The 26,521-nt window shown below is 45.9% G+C and overlaps 1 protein-coding gene and 1 non-coding gene across 3 annotated transcripts in view; both read left to right on the forward strand.

The window, feature by feature from the left end:
- The window catches only part of TAF12 (TATA-box binding protein associated factor 12), a 36,854-nt gene extending 17,633 nt beyond the window's left edge, over window positions 1-19,221 (forward strand). For both annotated transcript variants that reach the window (XM_032302264.1, XM_032302265.1), the window contains 4 exons: window positions 1,458-1,535; window positions 9,445-9,559; window positions 16,791-16,879; window positions 18,743-19,221. In XM_032302264.1, coding sequence (XP_032158155.1) covers window positions 1,458-1,535; window positions 9,445-9,559; window positions 16,791-16,879; window positions 18,743-18,778 — 318 coding nt within the window. In that variant the 3' untranslated portion in view covers window positions 18,779-19,221. The remainder of the gene's footprint in view (window positions 1-1,457; window positions 1,536-9,444; window positions 9,560-16,790; window positions 16,880-18,742) is intronic.
- Window positions 13,230-13,360, forward strand: LOC116568403. The gene has a single exon (XR_004276609.1). It is a non-coding gene; the product is annotated as a small nucleolar RNA SNORA18 (small nucleolar RNA).
- Window positions 19,222-26,521: the final 7,300 nt, after the last annotated feature.

Consider the following 26,521-nt stretch of genomic DNA (forward strand, 5'->3'; position numbering starts at 1 on the left):
ATATACGCTATATAATTGTTAAATAAAATAATGAAATAACTAATGGATTCATTATTCATTATTCCTGTAATAAAAGCATTATTGCCTCTGGTCTTTTCTCCTTCTAGTTCATCCAGCTGCTCCATTATTAACTTTGTGCACTAATTCTAAAATCTCCCCCCGCATGCCCTCTCTCCCCCACTTTCTGCTCATGATTCTGATTCTGCCCTCCAGAGCCACAAGAGATAAGAAATAAGTATAATCTCTTGTCTGGGGCTTTATAGGCTGGATAGAATAGGAGGGAGAGACATTTCAAGAGAATGGGGTGGGGGACTAGCAAAGGTGAATGGGGAGGGTTGGGCAGACATTTGGGAAGCCAACCTGTGTTGAATGTGGAGTCTGTTGGAGGAGAACAGGAGGTAACATTATATAGGCAGGATTATGGCAGAATATACTGCGCATATGCTAGTCAGTCTCCTTTGAAACACTTAGTCATTAGACAATCTTTGCAAATATTTAATAGACGAGTAAGTAATTATAAAAGTCATATGTCTTAGGATTATCTTGGCAGTAAGTGGACAAGAAAGGTAGAAAGGGGGTGGACTGAGAGGAAGACCAAGTCTAAGACTTTTGCAGTAAATCAAGACATGGAATGAAGGCTTGCCTTAAGTGGATTTAATAGTAGAATGAATAGATCTGACACATAATTAACAAATATTTATTTTAAAAATTTGTTTCTTCATTTCCAAAATTATACATGCATGCTTATCACAGAAACTTTAGAAATACAGAAGAATAAAGAGCCCATAATTCTACCACCACCCCAAAATAACTATGGTCAGCACTTTAATGTACGTCTTGATTATTATTTAATGGCATATGTATATGACATGACATTTCCTTTATGAAAGAGAAGTCACAGCTTCATGCACTTATACAAATATTATACAGAGATGAACACATGTTCCCTGCCATCAGGGAGCTTTCAGCCTATTAAGCCAGGAACAAGCAAGTTTATAATATATGCAGTGACAGAGGGTGCACAGGATACCCTAGAGGCCAAAGGAGGAAGTGGTTCCTTTTACCTGGGTGGGCTAGGAAAAGCAGAAAGAAGCCACCATGGACAGAGCAGATAGGAAAAACATGTCCAAAGACAACAGAGGCACAGTACAAGTTACAGTTATCAGATAATTGCAAATTACTTAATGTAGAGGGAGGGTAAGGCACAGTGAGCACAAGAAGCAGAAATAAACTGACAGATGTTGGTCTCTCTTCCACACTGCTCTTTCAGCCTTTCCCTAGGCCACTTCTGTCTTGAGAGTGTAGTCTTAGAGCAGACTGCCAGGGAGGCTAGACTGTTAACTTTTGGAAAGTAGAAACTAAACCCAGCAAACTGACAGCATTTCTTCATTATAGGGGAATGAGGTATTCTGTTTCCTTAATACTTGGCTGAAAAATCTTCTCCCAATTAACTTTAGGTTTTGACCAAGAAGAAATTACAAGACTTAGTAAGAGAAGTGGATCCTAATGAGCAATTGGATGAAGATGTGGAAGAGGTAAGATGGAGTTGGGCACCCCAGAGTCTGTGTCCCTGAGAGCTAAGACTTCAGAGGCAGACAGATCTGAATTTGAATCTTGGCTCTGCCACTTACCAGCTTTGTAGCTGTGGACACATAGCTTTTTGTGTTGGTAGGGTGTGGTATTACTTACCGACAGGGTTATTTTGAGCGTCTCTTCGAATAACTTCATACAAATCACCTGGGAGAATGCCTAGCACTTTATACCTAGCAGCTGCTGCTACTTTTGCTTGGTGAAAAGGGTTCAGTTTGCTGCTCGTAGGCAATTACTTTCAACAATTTTAGTTGTTCATGTGATATTCCTCCATGTTTCTAAGTAATACAGTTAAACAGATATTCTTCGGTTTCTGTCTTTGGACTTCCTGTAGATGAGGATTTTGTTAAGCCACTCACACATGTCCGTCCATGCTCCTTTCCCTCATTTTTCTTTTTTCTTTTTTTTTTTTAGCAGTAGAGTTAATTTTTTTTTTAAAGATTTTATTTATTTGTCAGAGAGAGAGAGAGAAAGAGTGCACAAGCAGGGGAAGCAGCAGGCAAAGGGAGGAGCAGACTCTCTGCTGAGCAGGGAGCCAAGATCATGACCTGAGCCAGGGTCAGATGCTTAACCAACTGAGCCACCCAGGCACCCTCCCTCATTTTTCTAATATATATATATTTTTTAAACACATATTTTTTAAGGATTTTATTTATTTATTTGTCAGAGAGAGAGAGAGAGCACAAGCTGGGGGAATAGCAGACAGAGGAAGAGGGAGAAGCAGGCTCCTCACTGAGCAAGTAGCCTGATGTGGGACTTGATCCCAGAATCCTGGGATCGTGACCTGATCCAAAGGCAGATGCTCAAGTGATAGGGCCGCACAGCCATTTCTCCAATATAGTTTTTTTGTTTGTTTGTTTTTAAGATTTTATTTATTTACTTGAGAGGAGAGAGAGAGTGAGAGAGCATGAGAGGGGAGAGGGTCAGAGGAAGAAGCCAACTCCCTGTTGAGCAGGGAGCCCAATGCCGGACTCCATCCCAGGACTTCAGGATCATGACCTGAGCCGAAGGCAGTCACTTAACGAACTGCGCCACCCAGGCGCCCCCCTCCAATATAGTTTTGTCACAGCATTTAGATAACTCAGAAATCAGTGTTGACATTTTTCTGATCAAGTACATATTGTTCACCTCTGAACCAAGTCCGTTTTTGTACTACCTACTAAAGTTGATAATTGACTTTTTTTTTAAGATTTTATTTATTTGTTTGACACAGAGAGAGAGAGCACATGCAGGGGAAGCTGCAGAGAGAGGGAGAAGCGGGCTCCCCACCGAACAGGGATCCTGACATGGGGCTCGATCCCAGGACCTGGGATCACAACCTGAGCCAAAAGCAGACGATTAATCAACTGAGCCACATAAGTGCCCCTGATTCTTTTTTTTTTTTTAAGGGTTTTTTGGTTTTGTTTCGTTGTGGGGTTTTTTTTGTTTTGTTTTGTTTTCTTTTGTTTTGTTTGTTTTTGTCAGTAATCTCTGTACCCAACATGGGACTTGAACTTACAACCCTGAAATCAAGAGTCACACATTCTACCTACTGAGCTAGCCAAGCGCCCCTATAATTGACTTATTTTTATTTAGTTTTCTTTGTGCCATTTTTTATTCCGGTTCTACTATCAGCTCTGGTATTCACCTATCAACATTGTTTTCCAAATGGATAAGTAATATGCAGATTTGGGTCCTCCTCCCCTCCCCAACTCAGATTTCACGCTCAGAAACCTCCATCCTGGGGCGCCTGGGTGGCTCAGTGGGTTAAGCCTCTGCCTTCAGCTCAGGTCATGGTCTCAGGGTTCTGGGATCGAGCCCCGCATCGGGCTCTCTGCTCAGCGGGGAGCCTGCTTCTCTCTCTCTCTCTCTCTCTCTCTCTGCCTGCTTCTCTACCTCCTTGTGAACTCGCTCTCTGTCAAATAAATAAATAAAACCTTTAAAAAAGAAAGAAACTCCATCCTTTAAGGAGGGCCCATGATATGATGAGCACTAGGTGTTATATGCAACCGATGAATCATTGAACATTACATCTGAAACTAATAATGTACTATATGTTGGCTGATTGAATTTGAATATCAATAATAAAAAGAACCCTCCATCATCTTCTGGTCTAATTAATTTTAGGCCACTTGAACAAGCCCTCCTCAGTCTTCCTTTCACTCTTTTTTTTTTCCCCCTCTGGCTCTCTTGTTTCCTAGATCCCATATCCTCTTAGTCTCTTTTTTTGTTAGAGCGCATTTTTTTGTTATTGTTACTGCCTACAAAAGAATAGACAAGAAGCAAATGTTTGGGGGCGCCTGGGTGGCTCAGTGGGTTGAGCCTCTGCCTTCCGCTCAGGTCATGATCTCAGGGTCCTGGGATCGAGCCCCGCATCGGGCTCTCTGCTCAGCGGGGAGCCTGCTTTCTCCTCTTTCTCTCTGCCTGCCTCTCTGCCTACTTGTGATCTCTCTGTCAAATAAATAAATAAAATCTTAAAAAAAAAAAAAAGAAGCAAATGTTTGAAAGTCTCTTACATTCTAACCTCAGAACTTTTAGTTTGCATGGGTTTAGAATTAGATTATGAAAATAATTTTTTCCTTCCATTTGTGAAGTTATTGCTCCATGTCTTCAAAAAACCTATTAGGAAATCTTGTGTGGATGCCTGGCAGGCTTAGTCTGTAGAGCTTGCGACTCTTGCTCTCAGGGTTGTGAGTTCAATCCCCATGTTCAGCATCGAGCCTGCTTAGAAAAAGAAAGGAATTCCATGCTGTTCTGATCCGTTTTTTTAGTCTTCACTTTTTTTTAAATTCTGAATTTTCATATGAGCCTCAGTATCTATCTTTTTTCATTTGTTGTGCTGGCTTCCTAGAGCCTGTTTTTATTTGGGGGATGTGAGTGCCTCAATTCTGGGATGATTTTGTCTATTTTGGGGTTTGGAGTTTCTTTTTTTTTTTTAATTAAAGATTTTATTTATTTATTTGTCAGAGAGAGAGAGGAGCAAGAGTGAGCACAAGCAGGCAGAGTGGCAAGTAGAGGCAGAGGGAGAAGCAGGCTCCCTGCTGAGCAGGGAGCCCAATTTGGGACTCAATCCCAGTACGCTGGGATCAATACCTGAGCCAAAGGCAGCTGCTTAACCAATTGAGCCACCCAGGCGTCCCGAGTTTGGAGTTTCTTATTGATGTTGTCTGTTTTGCCTTTGCTGAGGAATGTGTAGTGACAGGGAAGAGAAATACAGATTACAAAAACAGTATAACTTCATTTTAATTTTAATTTAATTTTATTTATTTTTTAAGAGTTTATTTATTTATTTGACAGAGACATAGAGAGCACAAGTAGGCAGAGCAGCAGGCAGAGGGAGAGGGAGAAGCAGGCTCTCCACCAACCTGGGATAATGACCCAAGCTGAAAGCAGCCACTTAACCGACTGAGCCACCTAGATGCCCCATTTATTTTTATTTTTTTAACCAGAGGGAAAATATTTGCTCTCTCTGCGTGTGTATGTGTGTGTTGGGAGGGTGTTTGAGGCAGCAGTTTTATTGCGATATAATTCATACACCATAAAATTCACTCATTTGAAATCTACAGTTCAGTGGTCATTAGTCTCTTCACAGAATTGTGCAACTCTCAACACGGTCATTTTTTTTAACATATGATGTATTATTAGTTTCAGAGGTAGAGGTCAGTGATTCATCAGTTACATATAACACCCAGAGCTCATTACATCACGTGCCCTCCTTAATGCCCATCACCCAGTTATCCCATCCCCCCTCCCACCTGCCCTCCAGCAACCCTCAGTTTGTTTCCTAAAGTTAAGAGTCTCTTAGGGTTTAACACAGGCATTTTTATTTTTTTATTTTATTTTTTTTTTTAAAGATTTTATTTACTTATTTGTCAGAGAGAGAGAGAGAGAGAGCAAGAGCGAGCACAGGCAGAGTGGCAGGCAGAGTCAGAGGGAGAAGCAGGCTCCCTGCGGAGCAAGGAGCCCGATGTGGGACTCGATCCCAGGACGCTGGGATCATGACCTGAGCCGAAGGCAGCTGCTTAACCAACTGAGCCACCCAGGCGTCCCAACACAGGCATTTTTAGAACATTTTCCTCATCCCTGAAAGAAACCCATACCTATGAGCAGTCACTCCCATTTTCCCCCAGCCCCCATAGTCCTTAAGCAACTAACTACTAATTTACTTTCTGTGTCTATAGATTGGCCTCTTCTGGACATTTCAGATAAATGGAGTCATATGATACGTGATGTTTGTGCATGCCTTCTTTCATTTAATATAATGTTTTTAAAGTTCATGTTGTAAGGACTATGAGTACCTCATTCCTTTTTATGACAGAATACTCTTCCATTCTAGAGACATACTGTATTTTGTTTAGCCATTCATCGGTTGATGGGTTGTATGCACTTTTTGGTTATTATGAATAATGTTGCGTGAATATTCACATGCAAATTTTCTGTTTTTTCTTTTCTTTTTGACTCGTGTACACATTTCTTTTTTAAGATTTTATTTATTTATTTGACAGAGGGGGACATAGCAAGAGAGGGAACACAAGCAGGGATAGTGGGGGAGGGAAAAGCAGGTTTCCTGCGGAGCAGGGAACACAATGTGGGGTTCGATCCCAGGACTCTGGGATCATGACCTGAGCTGAAGGCAACCACTTAACAACTGAGCTACCCAGGTGCCCCTCGTGTATACATTTTTGTGTGGAAATACGCTTTCATCTTTCTTGGTAATATTTCTTGGAGTCATGTGGTAACTGTGTTTTTCCTTTGAGGAACTGCCTTTTCCACAGTGCTGCACTCTTTTACGTTCCTATCAACAGTGTGTGAGATTTCGATTTTCTTCTATTGGTTTTTTGATGAGTTCTGCTCAGTGTTTACTCTTCCTTTTTTTTTTTTTTTAAATTATTTATTTATTTAAGAGAGAGAACACGCAGGAAGGGGAACAGGGAAAGAATATTCAAGCAGGGTCCCTGCTGACCAAGGAGTCTGATACGGGACTTGATCCCAGGACCCCCAGATCATGACTCAGATGAAGGCAGATGCTTAACTGACTGAGCCACCCAGGTGTCCCTCGTTTCTTTGAAATTCTAAGTTCTACTTGCTAGGGAGATTATCCTTAGTTTATCCTCTAAACCTTTTAAGTTTTGTTGTTGTTGTTGTTGACACAAAAATTTTAATTTCTATAACGTTTTCTTGTTGACTAGTTGGCCTTTTTTTTTGCCCCCTTAAGATTCTGTTTTGTAAGTAATCTCTATATCCACCATGGGGCTTGAACTCACAAACCGGTTATCAAGAATTGTACACGGTAGTGACTGAGCCAGCCAGGTGCCCCTAATTGGTCCTTTTTATCCCCATGGCACTCTGTTCTTATTTTTTCGTTGTGATATCTTTTCTTACCTTTCACTCTGAGGAATTACATTTTTTGACCTTTTCTTCTTTTCCCTGCATTATCTTAGTGTCCTCTGGGTCCCTTTTTTCTCCTTTGGTTTGTTTATTTTCCTTTTAGTGTTTGAGATTTTCTTCAAATGCTTGGTGTTCTTGACTATCTGTTCTTAAAGAGTGAGCCACTGAAAACCTAATTCGAAACAGAACTTACTGACTGATGGGCTTCACTCAGTAATGTGCTGGGAAATGTTTAGCAACCAACTCTGTGGAGAGAAAGACCCTAATTTTGAACATTCCCTAATTTCTATGGTGTAAATATTCCCAATAGGCCCTATTTTAAGCTATCAACATGTTTCTGAATTCAAGATTATGAAGAAAGGCATATAATTAATTGGCTTTTGTGAGCTCCACTCAGCCAGTTTTAGCAAAGCACTGGCTTCACTTCAGAATAATTTATCCACAAGTCAGCCTTCTTATAGGGAATTCTCTTCGTGTCAGCATCTGTATGTCTTTTCTCTGGAGTCGTTTGGCATCTCCAGAGAAAAATCCTCCAGGCTCCTTGCCTGGAGGATTTATCTCTAGCTTCTGATATGCTGGCAGAAAGGCAAGAGAAGGAGGCTGTGTCTGTCCCGTGCTGTGTCTGGTGCATTCTAATCCAGAGCCATTCAGTTGAACTCTGTTCAATTCTCTAGAGAATGAACTGCTGTGTTCTGGGTCAGGTATGTGTGGGGAGGAATCTCTTGGCTGTTTTTGGAGTGTGGAGGCATGGGGACTAGTCTGTATATAGACACAGAGTAATTTCTCAGTTTTTAGTCCCATGCCTCAGCCCAGTCTTCTGTGGTAAATGGCACTTCCAGAACCTGGATCTTTTAGGGGTTGCAGGGGGCAAATCAAGTCAAATCTCATTGTTGTCCCTTCGATGGGCACTTGTGTTGTACCTTCCATCTGCTAGATCAGATCCCACTTTTCCACTGTTATCTCTTTGGCAAAAAATTACTTTAAAAGCTTATTGCATTCTCTTATCTATTAAGCATTTTTCTCCTGTTCTAATTGTCTTTGTGGATTTATATGTCTTTTTTTCCTTTTCTGTTATTTTAGTGCATTTAGGGAAGGAGAGGAGGTCATTTTTGGAATTGATCTGCCATGTTTAATCAGAAATCTCTCCATTGGGGGTGCTTGGCTGGCTCAGTTGCTAGAGCATGTGACTCTTGGTCTTGGGGTGATGAATTCAAGCCCCACATTGGGCATAGACCTTACTTTTTCATTCTTTTTAAGATTGTATTCATTTATTTAAGAGGGACAGAGTGTGGAAGAGAGAGCATAAGCAGGGGGAAGGGGCAGAGGAGAGGGAGAAGCAGGCTCCCCGCTGATAGGGAGCCCAATGATGTGGGGCTCAATCCCAAGACCCTGGGATCATGACCTGAACCAAAGGCAGACACCCAGCCACCTTAGCCAATCAGGCACACCTAGAGCTTACTAGGAAAGAGAGAGAGAGAAAGGGGGAGAGAGAGAAGGAAGGAAGAAAGGAATCTTTCCATTTGATGGTATCCATTTGGTTTCATCGGAAAGATGACAATGTGATAATGGTCTAGCAGAATAAGTAATGTCTATCCATGGTTGTAATTTTATTTTATTTTTGGTCAGCAGAGGAAGCCATGGGGAACGTATTGAGTGATGAGAATTCCAATTTTTAGTAGATTTTTAGCTTCAGAATTGTGACTTTTTTTTAAAAGATTTTATTTATTTATTTGTCAGAGAGAGAGAGAGCGAGAGCGAGCACAGGCAGACAGAATGGCAGGCAGAGTCAGAGGGAGAAGCAGGCTCCCTGTGGAGCAAGAGGCCCGATGTGGGACTCGATCCCAGGACGCTGGGATCATGACCTGAGCCGAAGGCAGCTGCTTAACCAACTGAGCCACCCAGGCATCCCCAGAATTGTGACTTTACTGTTCATGTTGTCTAGGATAATTGATAATGAAGTGGAAAGAACCCAGGTTTCGGACATGGAACCTCAAAGTCAAATTCTGGTTCCACTGCTTAGCATTTGTATGGTTATGAGTTAGCACCCTTCTGTATATAAGGAGGATAAAGTCCATGCCCCACTTTTTTTTTACAGGATTACTATAAGGTCTCGGTGAGATTAATGGAAATAAAAATGCTTTAGGAGACTGTGAATGAGGAAGTATAATGATTCACTTTTGTTTTCCCACCTAATTCTAAAGAAAATACGAGGGTGAGGGATTGGACTGGTTGATCTCTCTAGATAGAAAGTTCAGAGAGTAACGTCCTCAGAATCTTGTGAGTTGCACTCAACCTGCTTAACGAGTTGATGTTTTTCTAGTGTTGTCCTCACTCCTCCTCGTTCTCACCTTAGCCCAAATGCTGATTCCGGGCCTCCTAATAGACAGCCTAACTAAATATGTGATTCCAGCAGACAGAGTTGTCTCAGCAACAGGAGCCTGCTCTGCCAATGTCATGGTTACTCTCCCCCACTTTTGTCTTCCCCAGATGCTGCTGCAGATTGCTGATGATTTTATCGAGAGTGTGGTGACGGCAGCCTGCCAGCTCGCTCGGCATCGCAAGTCCAGCACCCTGGAGGTGAAGGATGTCCAGCTGCATCTAGGTATGTCGTCTTGTTCCTCCCTGAGGCATCCACACTGTTGCTCCTTCAGGACCACCAGGAACAGGTAGCGGGAGGAACTTTCGTGTCAGGATTAGACTTTTGGGGGCTCTGGAATGGATGTATTTGTTCAATGGTAGCATCATACAGAGAAGAGAAATCTATCCATGGTCAGGAGAATGAGCCCAGGCATGGGTTTGCCACTTTCTATCAGTATCACCTTGTCCTTCCTCCTAACTTTCTCTCAGAGCCTGTTTTCCTCATTTGTAAAGTAGAGATCATAGTATCATCCTTATAGGGTGATCATGAGAATTATGGGTTACATTTGTCAGGTCACTGGCTTGGGGCCCTGCACAAAGTAAGAGTTTTGTAAATGTAGCTATTATGTCTCCAACATTTAAATAGTAGTTTTTCTCTTGCAGTTTTTAGCCTGTTTATCCATTTCCCCCTAAAATTATAATCATAATGTACATATAATTCTATATTCCGTTTTTCAACTTAAGACACACTAAATTCAAGCTTGGTTTTTCTGAGAGATACTTGACTAACATCGATAACCATCATCACCTGGGAAATGAGTAAGCCCCCATCTGCGTTGGTTACAGTGTGCTCAGAAGAAAGTGAACAGTCTTGTGAGTATGAAGGCCAACTGAATGAGGCAGAAGTTATTACAAGATTCAGTATAGATCAGCCCATGAATAATTACTGAAAGGCTTCCTTGCTGGTGACAGGAAGCTATGGCTTGGGGAGGTACTGGCAGTCTCGGTGGAGTAACAGTTCCTGGTTAATGTTGCTAGTATTAATAACAGGACAGATATTCCAATTATCTATTATTAGATAACAAACTTAAATGATAACAGTGGCTTAAAACTGTAATAGTCTTTTTTTTTTTTTTTTAAAGATTTTATTTATTTATTTGACAGAGAGACATCACAAGCAGGCAGAGAGGCAGGTAGGTTGGGGGAGAAGCAGGCTCCCCACTGAGCAGAGAGCCCGATGCGGGGCTCCATCCCAGGACCCTGAGATCACAACCTGAGCCAAAGGCAGCAGCCTAACCCACTGAGCCACCCAGGCGCCCCTGTAACAGTCGTTTATTTTGTTCAGTTGTCTGGGGCTTGATGGGGCTTAGCTAGGGAGTTCTGCTGAGGGTCTCTCATGTAATTAAAGTCAGGTGGTACCTTGGTCCGAGATTGTTTTGAAGGAAGGTGTATTCATTTCCTAGGGCTGTTATAACAAAGCACCACACACTAGGGAGGTTAAAACAACCAAACATGTTCTCTCACTGTTCTGGATGCCAAAAGTCTACGATCCCTCCAATGCTTCTATGAAGAAGACTTCCTTGCCTTTTTCTAGCTGTTGGGGGTGGCTCGCAATCCTTGGCATTCTCTGCGTATAGCTGCATCACTCTGTCTGTGCCTCGGCCTTCACGTGGCCTTCTCCCCTGCATGTGTCCCTCTCTCTGTCTCTTCTCCTCTTGTAGGATGCCAGTCATATGGAATTAAGGGCCCACCCTACTCCTGTACAACCACGTCGTAATTAATCATATCGCAGTAATCCTGTTTCCAGTATATTCTGAGGTACTGGGGGTTAGTTAGGACTTAAACATGTCTTTTTTGAGGGACACAATTTGACCTATAACAGAGTTTCACCAGTCCAAGTCTGATACTGGGGCTAGAAACTCCCCAAAAGCTGGAATTCCAGGGGCGTCTGGGTGGTGCAGTCAGTTAAGTGTCCAACTCTTGGTTCTGGCTCAGGTTGTAATCTCATGATTGTGAGATCAAGCCCAGAGTCAGGCTTAGCAAGGAGCCTGCTTGAGATTTTCTCTCCCTCTCCTTCTGCCCATCCCACTCCTGCTCTCTTTCATTCTCTCAAATAAATCTTGAAAAAAACAAACAAAAAACTAATCTGGGACTCCACAGTCTCCCCCTCTCTGCAGTCTCTTTTTTTTTTTTTAAGATTTTATCCACTTGACAGAGAGCACAAGCACGAAGAGTGGCAGGCAGAGGGAGAGAGAGAAGCAGGTTTTCTGCCGAACAAGGAGCTGGATGTGGGACTCGATCCTAGGACCCTGGGATCATGACCTGAGCCAAAGGCAGACACTTAAGGACTGAGACACCCAGGCGTTCCCTCTCTGCAGTCCACCCCCCTTTTCTTTTTTAAGATTTTATTTATTTATTTGATGGAGAGAGATCACAAGTAGGCAGAGAGGCAGGCAGAGAGGGGGTGGAAAGCAGGCTCCTTGCCGAGCAGAGAGCCGGATGCAGGGCTTGATCCCAGGACTCCGAGATCATGACCTGAGCTGAAGGCAGAGGCTTAACCCACTGAGCCACCCAGGCGACCCCAGATTATATTACTTTAGAGCTTAGCATCCTGTTTTTAAAATATTTTGTGTTTTAATTATTGAAATTAAAATTGGAATATTAGGGGTCCTGGGTGGCTCAGTAGGTTAAAGCCTCTGCCTTCAGCTCGGGTCATGATCCCAGGGTCCTGGGATCGAGCCCCGCATCGGGCTCTCTGCTTGGCAGGGAGCCTGCTTCTCCTTCTCTCTCTGCCTGCCTCTCTGCCTACTTGTGATCTCTGTCTGTCAAATAAATAAATAAAATCTTTAAAAATAAAATAAAATAAAATTGGAATATTAGTTTATTCATTAAAGGTAAGGAGTAATTATCACAATGACAAGAATACTCACAAGTCTGCATGGCCAGGACAGCTTCTGTAGTATGCCTAATGGAGGCTGAGTCATAATCAGAAGATTGCTCAGAGGGCAGTGGATTGGAGCATGGGGAATTAGGGAACCTGGTAGTCAGTGGCACTAGACCACCTACATCTGTTCCACACCACCACCCCCAACAAAGGTAGGCTTGCCAATGGGGCTGGAAACTCTGGACACCACCTCTTGTGCCAAACTGGAATGGGTACAGCCGGGTTTGCTTCTGACCCAATTTCCTACACTTGCTTAATGGACTAAGCTCCCTTTCTGATGACAGTCTTGAGAAATGTGAACATTCAGTGACATAATGTACATGGAAAGCTTTGTACAATGCTGCTTTATGCCACACATTTTCACTATACCTTTTAGTCACTAAATGATTGTTGTTGCTATTACATTAATATTATATAAAATATAAATACATACGCATTTAGGAATGTCTGGGTGGCTCAGTTGGTTAAGCATCTGCCTTTGGCTCAGGTCGTGATCTGGAAGGTCCTGGGACCAGGCTGCTTCTCCCCCTCCTGAAGCCCCTCACCCCAGCTCATGCTGTCTCTCAAATAAATAAAAAAAAAATCTTTTAGGCTCAGGTCATGATCTCAGGGTCCTGAGATCGAGTCCCGCATCGGGCTCTCTGCTCAGCAGGGAGCCTGCTTCCTCCTCTCTCTCTGCCTGCCTCTCTGCCTACTTGTGATCTCTCTCTGTCAAATAAATAAATAAAATCTTTAAAAAAAAAAAATGCTTATTTAGGGGCGCCTGGGTGGCTCAGTGGGTTAAAGCCTCTGCCTTCGGCTCAGGACATGATCCCAGGATCCTGGGATCAAGCCCCACATCGGGCTCTCTGCTCAGCGGGGAGCCTGCTTCCCCTCCTCTCTCTCTGCCTGCTTCTCTGCTTGCTTGTACTCTCTCTCTCTGTCAAATAAATAAATAAAATCTTTAAAATAAAAAAAAAATGCTTATTTAGTTGAGGTCTATCCCAATGGGGCTTTTTCTGTAGACCTACATCGTTGGAAACGCCTCATAGAGTATTTGTGTGGTTTCCTTTATTCACAGAACTATGTGTTAGATCTGTGGGAAAGAACTGCAAGACACTTATCATTATCTGCTAAAACTCAGACCTAATAGTTATGTTTTTTAAATCTTAGGTATTGGTGTATCCCAATAATCTGTACAGTTCTAGGGTGATGGTTTAGGGGTGAATATGATTTGAACTCACTCATATTTAGAGGGTGTTTGAAATTGAGAACCAGACAGATCCACACTCAGACCCTAAACAGGGCCCTGAAGTAAAGACATTGGATCCCAAAGATTACAGGTGGGGAGTTCTTAAAGTATGTCCGTATTCAAATGGAGATGCAAGAAACCCAGCTGAAAGAACTCTGGAGTGACAGTGACAACTGTGGATTGATCAAGTTCTTTTTAAAAGGGCTGTTTTGAAGATTATGATTCTAACTTTGGAGGAACTATGGTGATGAGCAGTGACTGGCAGTGGAAGTAATCACATGTAAAAACTCCTTAAATAAAAATTTATTGGCTTTAAAAAAAATGCTTATTTAAATATTTTGCTACACATACTTAACATGTGTGCATTCTTGCCTGGTAGCAACCTTTTTTTTTTTTTTTTAAAGATTTTATTTATTTATTTGACAGAGGGAGAGAGAAATCACAAGTAGGCAGAGAGGCAGGCAGAGAGAGAGGGGGAGACAGGCTCCCTATTGAGCAGAGAGCCTGATGTGGGGCTTGATCCCAGGACCCTGAGATCATGACCTGAGCTGAAGGCAGAGGCTTAACCCACTGAGCCACCCAGGTGCCCTGTGACCTTTATTTTTAAGATTTAAATTTTCTTTTTGTTTTCTTAAAGATTTATTTATTTTAATCCTTTTTTTTTTTTTAAGATTTTTTTTTGTTTGACAGATAGAGATCACAAGTAGGGAGAGAGGCAGGCAGAGAGAGAGAGGAGGCAGTAGGCTCCCTGCTGAGCAGAGAGCCCGATGTGGGGCTCAATCCCAGGACCCTGAGATCATGACACGAGCGGAAGGCAGAGGCTTTAACCCACTGAGCCACCCAGGCACCCCAATTTTAATCTCTTTTAAGATTTTATTTATTTATTTATTTTGGAGAGAAAACGCGCAGGGAGAGGGAAAGGGAGAGAATCTCAAGTACACCCTGCACTGAATGTGCACTGGATGTGGGCTCAATCCCTTAACCCTGAGATCACGACCTCCACTGAAACCAAGAGTTGGAAACCTAACCGACTGACCCACCCAGGTGCCTGGGATTTATTCATTTATTTATTTGAGAAAGAGAGAGAGAAAGAGTGCACCAGGTAGGGTGGGGCAGAGGGAGAGGAAGTCTAAGGACATTCCCTGCTAAGTGCAGAACCCAACTTAGGACTCAGTTCCACGACCTCGAGATCATGACCTGAGCCCAAACCAAGAGTCAGTCACTCAACTGACTATACCACTCAGGAGCCCATAAGATTTATTTTATGTAATCTCTATACCCAGTGTGGGGCTCGAACTCACAACCCTGAGATCAAGAGTCATGCTCTCCACTGACTGAGCCAGACACCCCATTACGCTCTTTCTTTTTTTTTTTTTTTTTTTTTAAGATTTTATTTATTTATTTGATAGAGATCACAAGTAAGCGGAGAGGCAGGCAGAGAGAGGGGAGGAAGCAGGCTCCCTGCTGAGCAGAGAGCCCAATGCAGGGCTCGATCCCAGGACCCTGAGACCATGACCTGAGCCGAAGGCAGAGGCTTCAACCTACTGAGCCACCCAGGCACCTCAACACTCTTTCTTAAAGAGACTCTGCAGATCCATATCCTGAGCCACTTTGTGTGGGTTGTAAAGTTTAATTCCAGAAGAATTAAACTTTAAAGAAGAATCTCAGTGTTACTTTCAAGACTGACAACAGATATTATTAGCAGAAGGCTTCAGGATTTTTATTTTCAAAGAAATATTGGAGGAAGGACACCTGGGTGGCTCAGTTGGTTAAACATCTGCCTTTGGCTCAGGTCATGATCCCGGGGTTCTGGGACTGAGTCCCACATTGGGCTGCTTGCCCAGCGGGGAACCTGCTTCTCCCTCTGCCCCTCCCCATGCTTGTGCTCTCTCTCTCTCGCTCTCTCTGACAAATAAATAAAATCTTAAAAAAAAAATAATGGAGGAGAGCTGTATATAAAATTCTTCTAGACCCAAACATGAATCATTCATTCACCCAATAGTTACTGTAAATGAGGCACAAAGTATAACTAGAAAACCACTAATGCTCAATTTGATTTAAGTAAGTGTTGTGCTTGGAGCAAAACAGATTTGTAAAACAAGTGTTTTCAGGGGTTTAGGGGAGTATGATAAAGTTCGTAACTCCTTTTGAGTAGACTTATTCCCTAAATAATCTTGTGTAAGTATAATTTTTTACATACTTAGAGTGCAACACACTTTTATTTGTGGCTGGGGGGTCCGTGTAGCTATGGTGATTACTGACATAGTCAAATCATCAGAATCTCTGCCTTGTTGGAACTTCCGGGGACACTCTCACAGGGATGATCATACCCACTGGCAGCGGGACACAGGGCTGTGGTGTGGACATAACCCATGTCTATATCTGTATCTCTGTGCCTTTATCCCGGGCTCTGGGATTGCATCATGACCTTGAATGCTATTAGCCACCCTATGAGGTGGTTATTACAGTTGTGAACTGCCGTGTAAAAGCTGAAGAAACCAAGACCCAGCGTCCTCCAGCTCCACAGCAGAAGCAGCAGAGCTGGGACTTGGCCCTTAACTCCCGAATACTAGGAATGCCTTTCTGCTCCTCCTCTTCCTTTGGGTTTGAGAGGGGTGACTTTAAACATAGGAGTAAGACAATTGTAGGGGAGGGGGATGCCTGGGTGACTCAGATGGTTAAACATCTGCCTTCTGCTCAGGTCATGATCCCAGGGTCCTAGGATCGAGTCCCGAGATGGGCTCCCTGCTCAGTGGGGAGCCTACTTCTCCCTCTCCCTCTGCTGCTCCCCCTGCGTGTGCTTTTTCTCTGTCTCTCCCAAATAAATAAATAAAATCTTAAAAAAAAAAAAAAAAGAAAAAGAAAAGACAACTGAAGGGGCACCTGGCTGGCTCAATCGGTGGAGTGTGTGACTCGACCTTGGCATCATGAGTTTGAGCCCCCTGTTGGACATGGGGCCTGCTTTAAAAAAAAAAAAGAAAGAAAAGAAAAAAAGACAAGACAACTGAAGAAACAGGAGTTTCCGCTTCTGTGGAGCTGCATGGAAACCTGAGGGCTCAGCGCTCACAGCCTGGAGTCAGTTATTCCTTGGTCCTTTGTCGACAAAGGTCGAATGGTGTCATTGGAGGCACCACAAGGGATCCCCCATTTGTATTCCGTAGAACCCGTCTGCAGGGCTGCTGTTCATTACTACGGTTGATCACTCAGATGAGTCCTCCTTGACCCTTGTCTAAGGGTCACACTGCACCCCGATGCTGCCTTCCCTGTCCCCTTATCTCTGTGCTGGCCTCTTCATTGCAGAACGCCAGTGGAACATGTGGATCCCAGGATTTGGCTCTGAAGAAATCCGACCCTACAAAAAGGCTTGCACCACAGAGGCCCACAAACAGGTGAGGAGCCATCAGAACCCCAGGGCAGCCACGGTCCATCCCTTGAACTGTGTCTCTGAGGGAGTGCACATGGCTATGGTCCCTGCACTTGTCACTTCCTCCACAAAGGAAGCTCCGCTCCCTGGACCAAAGATCAGAGAGGGCAAGAGGCAGCAGGGCTCCATGGGAGAACAGTCATTTACTTCTGTGGTTCTCTGCTGTTCCCACATGGGGTCTCAGCTTTTTCTCTCAACACTGATGGGTGTCACTTAAAGCTGTTGATTGTAGCTTCTTCTAATATGGGTAGAACTCGCTCCCTCCACTTCTCCCTGATGAAATCTCTGCGTTGTGGCTGATTGAAAGAGAGACAGGCCATACTTGTGCTGGAAGGTAGCACCCAGGCTGCTGTGCCAGGCCTTCTGGCCTCTGTCCCAGCTTGCCCTTAGTTCTCTATCCCTGTGACTGACTGTAGACCTGAGGGGTCAGTACGAGAACCTAACCCCACTTATACTGTGCAACAAGCTGGCCCTGTCATTGGTCTAATAACAATGATGACTTCCTTTTGACAAAGTCTTAATTTAACTGGTGGCTCCAGTTTGAAAAGTGAGCTTTTTTCAAGCTTGATGGGCACATTGTGTGGTTTTGGCTGAGTGTCCCTTGCTTGTCCATAGCCTGGGATCTCTAGAGTGTATGTGTTTACAGACCTCACAAAGGAAGCCCTTACAGGGAAGTCACCAGTAGTCTAAATCAAAGGACCCGGGCGCCTGGGTGGCTCAGTGGGTTAAGCCGCTGCCTTCGGCTCAGGTCATGATCTCAGAGTCCTGGGATCGAGTCCCGCATCGGGCTCTCTGCTCGGCGGAGAGCCTGCTTCCCTCTCTCTCTCTCTCTGGCTGCCTCTCCGTCTACTTGTGATTTCTCTCTGTCAAATTAATAAATAAAATCTTTAAAAAAAAAAAATAAAAAAAATAAATCAAAGGACCCATAGTATTCTTCAGAAGGGAGTCCCTCCAGACAATGGTCATTTTGGCTCTGTTTCCTAATTAATCCACTTTCCAGCTTTATCTATCTATCTCTCAGCAAGTATCATAATATTAGGACAATCTCTTAGTCAAAAGAGTAAGCAGAGGGGCGCGTGGGTGGCTCAGAGGGTTAAGCCTCTGCCTTCAGCTCAGGTCATGATCTCAGGGTCCTGGGATCAAGCCCTGCATGGGGCTCTCTGCTCAGCAGGGAGCCTGCTTCCCCCCCACCCTCTGCCTGCCTCTCTGCCTACTTGTGATCTCTGTCAAATAAATAAATAAAATCTTTAAAAAAAAAAAAAAAAGAGTAAGCAAAGCAGATCAATAATTCGGCCAGTGGCTGGTAATAGTAAAATTTGAAACCCATGACCTGAATGTTCCCCTGATGGGTTGTGGTGGAAATTGTTAGTGTCCGTTTGCTTCATTGTAGGTCGTCTTGTGTGAAATGTCAGCTCCCTTTTATGTGTGGCCACAGGCTTGACACAGTCTCCTTCCCTATTTTCTTCATCCTCACGTTAGGCTGGGGGAGTCTAGAAAACACAGGCTATGATGGCTTGTCCCCTAAGTCCCCAAAAGGCAAGAACTGTCATCTTCTGTTTTTAACTTTTTTGCCATTCTGCTGACCTACAGCTACTACAGCTGACTACAGCAGTTTGGGTCTTTTGGTCAATGAAAGGGGTCCACTGGACTATCTAAACATCTCCTGGGGCCCTGAAGACTGTTGTCAGGCTCAAAGGAGCCTGCTGAGCTGCCCTGTGTGGATAGGTTCCCAGGGCTCCAGCCTGTGGTATAGACTGTGCCCCACATGGGTGACGGGGAAAGTTCCTGACTCTAAGCTGTGTAATTGGTTATTTCACTCTTCTTTCAGAGAATGGCATTGATCCGGAAAACAACCAAGAAATAACACATGGGAAGGTCAGGGAATGGACAACAATGTATTTGGAGATACTTGAGCTGAGACCTCAGCCATCTCATCTTTGGATTTTTTTTTTTAATGCTTTACAGAGAAGCATATATTTTTTATTAACAGTGCAGCAATATCTATAATGACTGAGAGGATCTGCCAAAAGAATAAAGCCTCCTCCCCCAATTTCCGGTCCCTTTTCCCTGCCGTCTCAAAGAGGAACGATGTATCTTCCAGAGAAGATTTTATTTGTGGTTTATTATATAAGTGATTGAATATGGGACAAAGCATTATGGTCTTGTTTGGTGAGACAGTATTAGCAGGATTTGTAGAGGTTTGTGTTTCCTTCTCCCATCCCCCTCTCCCTGTACTTTGTAATGTCAGTGTTTATATGAATATGACTTTCATTTGCTTTTCCAGAATAAAGAAGTTATTAATCGAGAGACACAGGGTACATGGCTTACAGCCTTTGAAAGGCCAGAGGCAGTTAAAAGGACAAGCAAGGCTGGATGTAACTCTCTGTCAGCAGGTGGCAGCACCATTAGCCATTTCTTTACGGAGGAAAAAACCCAGGAATTTTTCTATTCTTTTACTCCAAGGAAGGCCATACCATCAGTAGGAGTTTGAGTCCAGTTTCTCTGCCATAAGAATGGGGCAGAGTGACCTCTCGTGAACCCCAAACTGAAGAGGCATCTGGTTTTGGCGAAGCCTTTTCTGACCCACCCTTCGGAAACTCCTGGAGTTCATCCTTGGTCCTAAGAAAGGATGGCAGTAACCTGAGGAAAGGCCCATCTGTGCAGGTGCCTTGTCTGTTCTTAGTTGTTGATATCCCTGATCCCCGTATCTGCATCATCATGCAGAAGAAACCAGGCCCCTAAGACCTCAGGGTCAAGACCTTCAGTGGCACCTAGCTTCATCCCATCCTGAGCCCAGCATAGCCCTTTTGGGTTGTGAGGGTTCCTTGGTCTTCAGAGGGCATGGCTGTTCATCCAGGGGTCAGTGGTATGGGCACATCCTCCTTGCCTTGCTTTCACTCCCTCCCACTTGGAATTTGAGCCCAGAACCCTCTTTTCACACCTCGTAGCTCTCTTGAGGCTGTGCTGTTGTTTCTGTTGCTCTTGGTCAAGGTCTCAACATAGTGGGCACCCAGAGAGGCAGCAAGCTTCCCCCCTTCCTCTGGCATCACTGTTGTTGAGGCCCCAGGTCTCTCTTGTGGCCTACCACCAGGGAGAGGATGTTGAAAGGTTTCACTTTTTCCAGAACCTCCAAATGCCACTGGGTGACACACTCAGAGGATGTTCTGTTGGTGATACCAAACAGCAAAAGGCCTCCTGCAGAGTTCCAATAGTAGGAGCGAGTCACTGACCTTGACAGCCAAGAAGGAATCCAGAGTTAGTTTTGGTTCCTCCACTGAGGACAAAAAGAGACAAAGGAATCCGGGCAGTGTAATGGAAAGAGCTGGGGGAGAGTCCAAAGTTCTCAATTCTTGATCCACTGTGTGACAGGTAAGTGGCTTCACCTGTCTTGAATCTTGTCCCACCTGCCTGGGGAGGGGCTGGTCATTGAGCAAGTATTTATGAGCTGGAGCTGGGCCTGGGCCGGGCCAAGGGCTGCACCGTTAACTACGAACACAGGGAGCGCTCTTGTGATAAGGTGAGTGAAAACCAGCCTCAATCAGTTAAGCCTCTGACTCTTGATTTCACTTCGGATTGTGATCTCAGGGTCCTGGGATTGGCCCTAAGGGGCTCTGCGCTTCGTGTGAATTCTGCTTGAGCTTTTCTTTCTCTCTGCCCCTCCCCCTGCTGGTATGTGCTGTCTCTCACATGCTAGCTCACACGTGCCCGCGCTCTCTCTCTCTCAATAAATGGATACATCTTTAAAAAACAAACAGACAAAAACCTGCCTCTGTGCCAAGGGCTGCAAAGGAGAGAGGCTTGCAGGGTGGTCTCACCAGCGGAGCTGAGGGACTTGGGTGAAGGGGTGGAGATCTCTGAGAGAGAGAGACCTGCACCTCAGATGTCTGAGGGAGAGAGACCTGCAGCCTGGGGCGGTGCTGTCAGGCCAGGTTGTGCAGGGCCTTGCAGGCCCCAGCCATGCAGGCTTTACCCAGACGGTAACAGGAGCCATTTTAGATTTGCGTGGGGGGAAAGGTCACTCTGGCCGGGCAGTGGAGTACACACAGCCAGGAGGGGAAGGGAGAGGACAAGTGTGGAAGCAGAGAGATCCATTAGAAGGCCGCCACCTGATTGAAGCGGTGGTAAGTGCAGGACGGGTGAATCTGCAAGACAGTTACAGTGGGCACTCACAAGCTTTGGTGACTGTGTGTAGGGGTGCGGGACTGGGGCACCACTTAGTGATCCGAAGGGTTTGTCTGACTTGGTGTGCCCACCCCTGGGGCAGCTTGGCCCCACCCTGGGCACGAGGCCCTCTTCCTCCTTGGATGAGTAACTATGCGCACTCGATTCCCAGAGCCCGGCCTGGTGCAGACAGTTGGGCAACAGGGCCAGCAGATTCTGGAATCATGTACCCGGCATCCTTGCAGAGGGGCGGTGTCAGTCAGGTGGAGAGTGCTTCCCGTGGTGCTGCGCTAAGCACCTCCCATGGATGAGCGCTTTGTGTTTCCCCAAGTCTGAAGAAGGAAGAATGTGCAAGGTCTGTGTGGTGCACTTGAATTGTATCTTATCTAATCCTGGTTCCCAGGAGGAAACGGAGACTTAAACAGTTTAAGGAACTCAAGGTCACACAGCTTGTGTCAAGCCCATCTGACTGTGGAGCCTGCGCTCTTAACTGGCCCTATCTCCCTAAACCTAGGGAGACAAAATGGGGGGTGACCAAGAACAGCATATGCAAAGGCCCAGAGGTATAAAGAAGCCTGCGGCAATGTGGCTCAAGCACAAGGTGTAACACTGGGAGAGGATAGCCTGATGTGAACAGAAAGTGAGCGCGGGAGGAGGATGGATGACAGACATAGTGGCGAGGGCCAGCACCTAGGCTTCAGAGGCTGTTCAGCGTGTGTCTGTCTATCTGTCTTGCAGGAGTGGGAGGATGTAGTGTAGACAGCCCACAGGTGGGCCGTGGGCTTCCCATCCCTTATCAACCTGGCCAATACCTCCCCCCGACTTTTTTTTTAAAGATGTATTTATTTATTTGAGATTGAGAGAGAGAGTGGGGGCAGAGGACAGAGGGAGAGGGAGAAAGAAACTCAAGCAGACTCTCTGCTAACCGCAGAGCGCAACACAAGGCTTGATCTCACAACCCTGAGATCATGACCTGGGCCAAGAGTCAGATGCTCCATCAACAGAGTCACCCAGGTGCCCTGAGTTAATACCTGTCTTAATTGTTGGACATTTTAGGGCTAACAGAAAGATTGCATCTGATAAGAGGATCCTGGTGCTAAAAACAGGCATATAAACAAAAAATTTGAAAACCGTAGGTGCTAGGGACCGGGGAGATTTAGGTGGAGGACTGGTGTGATTGTATTTACATGTTACAAGCCTTGCACGGGCTACTGGCCTGGAGAATGGAGTTGGAAACAGGGGAGGGGGTCTAGCCAAGAAGTTGCTGCAGTTATTTCAGACTAAAAGTAAAGGCATATGGCATGCAAGGTTTCCCTGAGAAAGCATTAACCAAAAGACAGAGGTAGAGGATGGTTGCAACAACATGGTTGAGTTTTGAGGGCACAGAGGGGGCCATCTGGGACCAGAAAACCATCCTGAAAAGTCCCCTGTGCCTGCATGAGGGGAAGCGGGGAGGAGGAGGCCAGACGTGGACTGAAGCCTCACAGTTATCTGTAGTTAGAAAGGAAAAACTCCCAGCATCATCCAGTGCAGCCCCATAACTTACAGGTAAGAACATTAAGGTCTGAAGAGGTCGTTATGACCTGAGGTCCCTGGGCAGGTCGGGACTCAGACCTGTGGTCTTGGTCCATTGTCCATCCTTCTCATGGCCTCGAAGAACTACAGTCTTGGCCGGGGGTGGGGGGTAGGGGGGAGCGCAAAATGATGTAGACAACAGAGCCTGAAATCTCCAGGTTCCCTGAAGGCTCGGAGAAGAAATTGAGTTGGGCCAAGCCTTGAAGGACTGAGTTTTGACAGAGATGGAGGAAGGACATTCCAGACCGGGGACTGACACATGAAAGACCCAAAGGGAGCTTGTTAACAGAAGGAACTTAACACTTACTGGGCACTTAATAGTGTCCTATTTAATCCTCTAACAAAACTGGGGGGTAGGAATTGTTCTCATTTTACCATGAAGACCGAGGCTCAGAGGTAGGGGACGGGCTGGGCTCCTACCCAGACATCTTCAGCCTCAGACTGTGTGGGGAGGGCAGGATGGGTCTTCCCTCTTAACCCACTAAGTTTCAGAGGCTCCCAGAATGGACAGGGTCTTCAGAAAGGCTCCCATGGGGGGCAGATTGGCTGTGTGCCTTCAAAAGGCGTGGATTCAGGCCCAAAAGCCTGACCTTGCCGAAGATGCTGTGGCTGGAGGGTTTAGCCGGGGCGCTGCCTGGGAGAGGGAGTTTTGCTTGCTCAGACTAGTCTAGGGATAAACCTGAAGGGACAATTCTGGAACTTCACTCCTAGTACGGAAGCAGAAACCAGCTCAGTCTCCAGAAGTGGGTAATGATTTTTAAGAACTCTTCAACAGAATCTGGGGTCCTCGTCATCTCCCCACAGTTTACTTTGGTAGTCTCGTCATGACAGTGATGAATAAAACCTCAGGGGAAAAGGGGCACTTCCATTTGGTGAATTCCTACTGTGTGACCAGCACTGCCCTTCATTTAGGTGGGACCTAATCCTTTCGAAAACCCTGTGAGTTGGGCATTATGATCCTCGTTCTCCAGAAGAGTTCACTGAGGCTTGCAGAGATGAAGGGAGCTCCCCAGGCTCCCCCAGTTACACACAGTGGAGCTGGGAGTCAAACCCAGGCTTGAATGCAAAGCCCACAGTAATTTTAGGCCGCTGGGATGCCCCTGTGGTTAAGAAGTGATACTTATCTGAGTGTCTCAAGCCAATCCCGTCACGCAGGGAGAGGGCAGAGGGCTGGGGCCATCCAGTGGAAGGAAACCGCGCATGCAAAGCCCAGGGCTGCAGGTGGTTTAGAATCTGTCAGGGCAGAGTAGGGAGAGAGGCAACACGCACCGGCTCAGGAAGGGCCAGGACTATGGGGAGATTATTTGAATTCTGGGAGGGGAGCAGCCATGTCAAATGTACTTTAAAAACTTGCCTCTGGGGCACTGTGGATGCTGAATCAACAGGGGACACCCTACAGCCTTCCAGAGGGGTGTCACAGTCTCCACTAGGGGCCTGAGGCCTGAGCTGGGACAGCATTGACACTCAGTGCAGGGGGTGGGGTGGTGGGGGGCGCTCAGCTGACCAGTGGGCCTGGCCCCCTCCACTGCTCCTCTGCTTTTCCTCTAGCCGACGGGATGGGCAGGCCTGCTGCCTACTGCTGCCAGAATCCTACCCATCACAGGCTCTTGCAGTCCGCAGAGGTTTTGCCACAATGCAGGGGGTTGTGAGAGCTGGACCAGAGCCCTGAGGCACAAGGTAGGACCTTCTGGGCCTGGCCGGTGGCAGTGCACGAGGCCTGAGCCACATTAGTTTCCTATCCTGGACTTTAGGTGCCTGTCTGTGAAAAGACAAGTTCAACCCCACCTCACAGGGTTGCTTCGAGGTTAGTAAGTCACTGAAAGAGCCCACGATGCATGAGCTTACGTGTGGTAGGAATTCACGTAGTACCTCATTTAATCCTCACAACCACCCTGTGAGACAGAAACTACTGTTCTCCCCATTATATAGATGGGAAACGGAGGCCGAGGAGTGCTAGAGATGTATGACTGCAGCCTGCTGAACAGTCCTCAAGGGAGGCAGCTGGGGACGGTGGGCAACATCTTCTTGGTGATGGGCCCAGCCTGGGGTGGGCCTGGACTTCAGGCTGGTCCTCCAGTGCCCACCCAGGATTTGGACAGAGGAAAAGGTCAGTTTTTTCTTCCTCTCTTCAGGGATTTGGGGAGGTTTTGACAGCAAAATCCCCACCATCATCTGCAGGACCAGCCGCTCATCTCCCAGACAAGCTTTGGTTTACCCTGCAGTCCTGTTCAGGGAAGACCTGGGAGATGAGAAACCACAGATCAAGTTGAATGTCACTCCCTGCTTCTTCACTTATTCCTCAGATCTCCAGTAAATTCTTAGAAAGAGCCCAGCCCTTTCCTTATTCCTCGCCTTGGGGCTTCTCCCTCTGCTCACTGGCTTCAGTTAACCTCCTTGGGCCTTAGTCTGCACATCAGTAAAATGGAACAATAGTATCTACCTCGGGATGCCTGGAGTGGCTCAGTTGGTTAAGCGGCTGCCTTCGGCTCAGGTCTTGATCCCAGCGTCCTGGGATTGAGTCCCACATCGGGCTCCTTGCTTGGCAGGGAACCTGCTTCTCTCTCTGTCTCTGCCTGCTACCCTGCCTGGGCTCCCTCTCGCGCGCTCTCTGACAAATAAATAAAATCTTAAAAAAAAAAAAAAAAGTATCTACCTCACAGGAACATAAAAAGTACTCAGTGCTGGCCACTGTTCCTACAGGCCAGACCTTTGCTCTTATCTGGGCCCTTTTTCACCCTCCCCCAGCTCTCAGCTCAAGGTCATCGCCTGGAGGCGGCCACCCCTGATCAACACCTCTGAAGAAATCAGGCCCACCCTTCTCAGCCCAGTCTCCAGGATCTGCGGGCTTTGTAGCACTTAAAAGTGGAAATCATATGGTTCCATTATTTACTCATTCACTTTCCCACTAGAATGTTAAACTCCAGGAGGGCATTCTGTCAAGTTCACTGCTGCATCCTCAGAGTCCAGAACAGAACAGGTAATTTTTTTTAACTGAAGGAATGATAAGATTCTCAAAAACAAGTCACGTCCCTATCTGTCCTTCTCCCTCTCCAAGCTTCCCCATCAGTGAAATGAGTGTAATCCGCGCCAACCTTGCAGAACGATACGGATGAATGGTGGTCTAAGAGAGGCAGGGAGAAGGCAGTGCAGTGAGAGACCCACCCTGGCCCAGCCCCATGGGGAGGAAGCTGAAAAACCCACCATGACTGGAAACTTCCCAAGAACGCTAGAGAGAAGGGATTATTAGTCATACGACACTGAGGAGGAATCTTGAGACTAAGTCCCCAGGTCACAGAGTGAAGTGGTTGTGCTCTTTGTTGCTGTGGAGCCATCCCTGCCTTTCCAGTCCCACTACCACAAACCCCTTCTACACCTGCTGAGATTCTGACCAACATAAACACCATCTCCGGGAAGCCTTCCCTGATTGCCCTAGGACATTCTCTGCCTAGCTGTTCCTGTTCCCCAGGAGGCAATTTCTGAGATGAGGATTAGTGAGCAGACAGACATGGATCAGAGGATTCTTGAGATCAATACCTGCTTGGGGGAGGAAGGGAGGGACATGAGACTGAACAGAGGGAGAATTTAGCTGTGATGTTCTAAGAACAATGGCCTCAGTCAGCCCCAGGAAGAGTGATGAAGCTGAGTCTGCCCATCAGAGCTGGGGCAAGGGAGCCAGGCCTTTGAACGCTCCCCCACCCCAGTAGATTCAACAAATCAACACTGTGGGCAGCCCTGAGGGGTAGGCAGTTCCCAGAGGGTGCTTTGAGCCTACTTTCATTGGCTGCAGGCCCAGCAGCTGGGGGAGGGGGGATGTAGGGGTGAGGGTACAAGGCTGTGAGTTCTGCTGCCCTGAAGGGACATCGTGGTGGCT

This window comes from Mustela erminea, chromosome 10 (genome assembly GCF_009829155.1).
Source record: "Mustela erminea isolate mMusErm1 chromosome 10, mMusErm1.Pri, whole genome shotgun sequence".
NCBI classification, from domain to species: domain Eukaryota; kingdom Metazoa; phylum Chordata; class Mammalia; order Carnivora; family Mustelidae; genus Mustela; species Mustela erminea.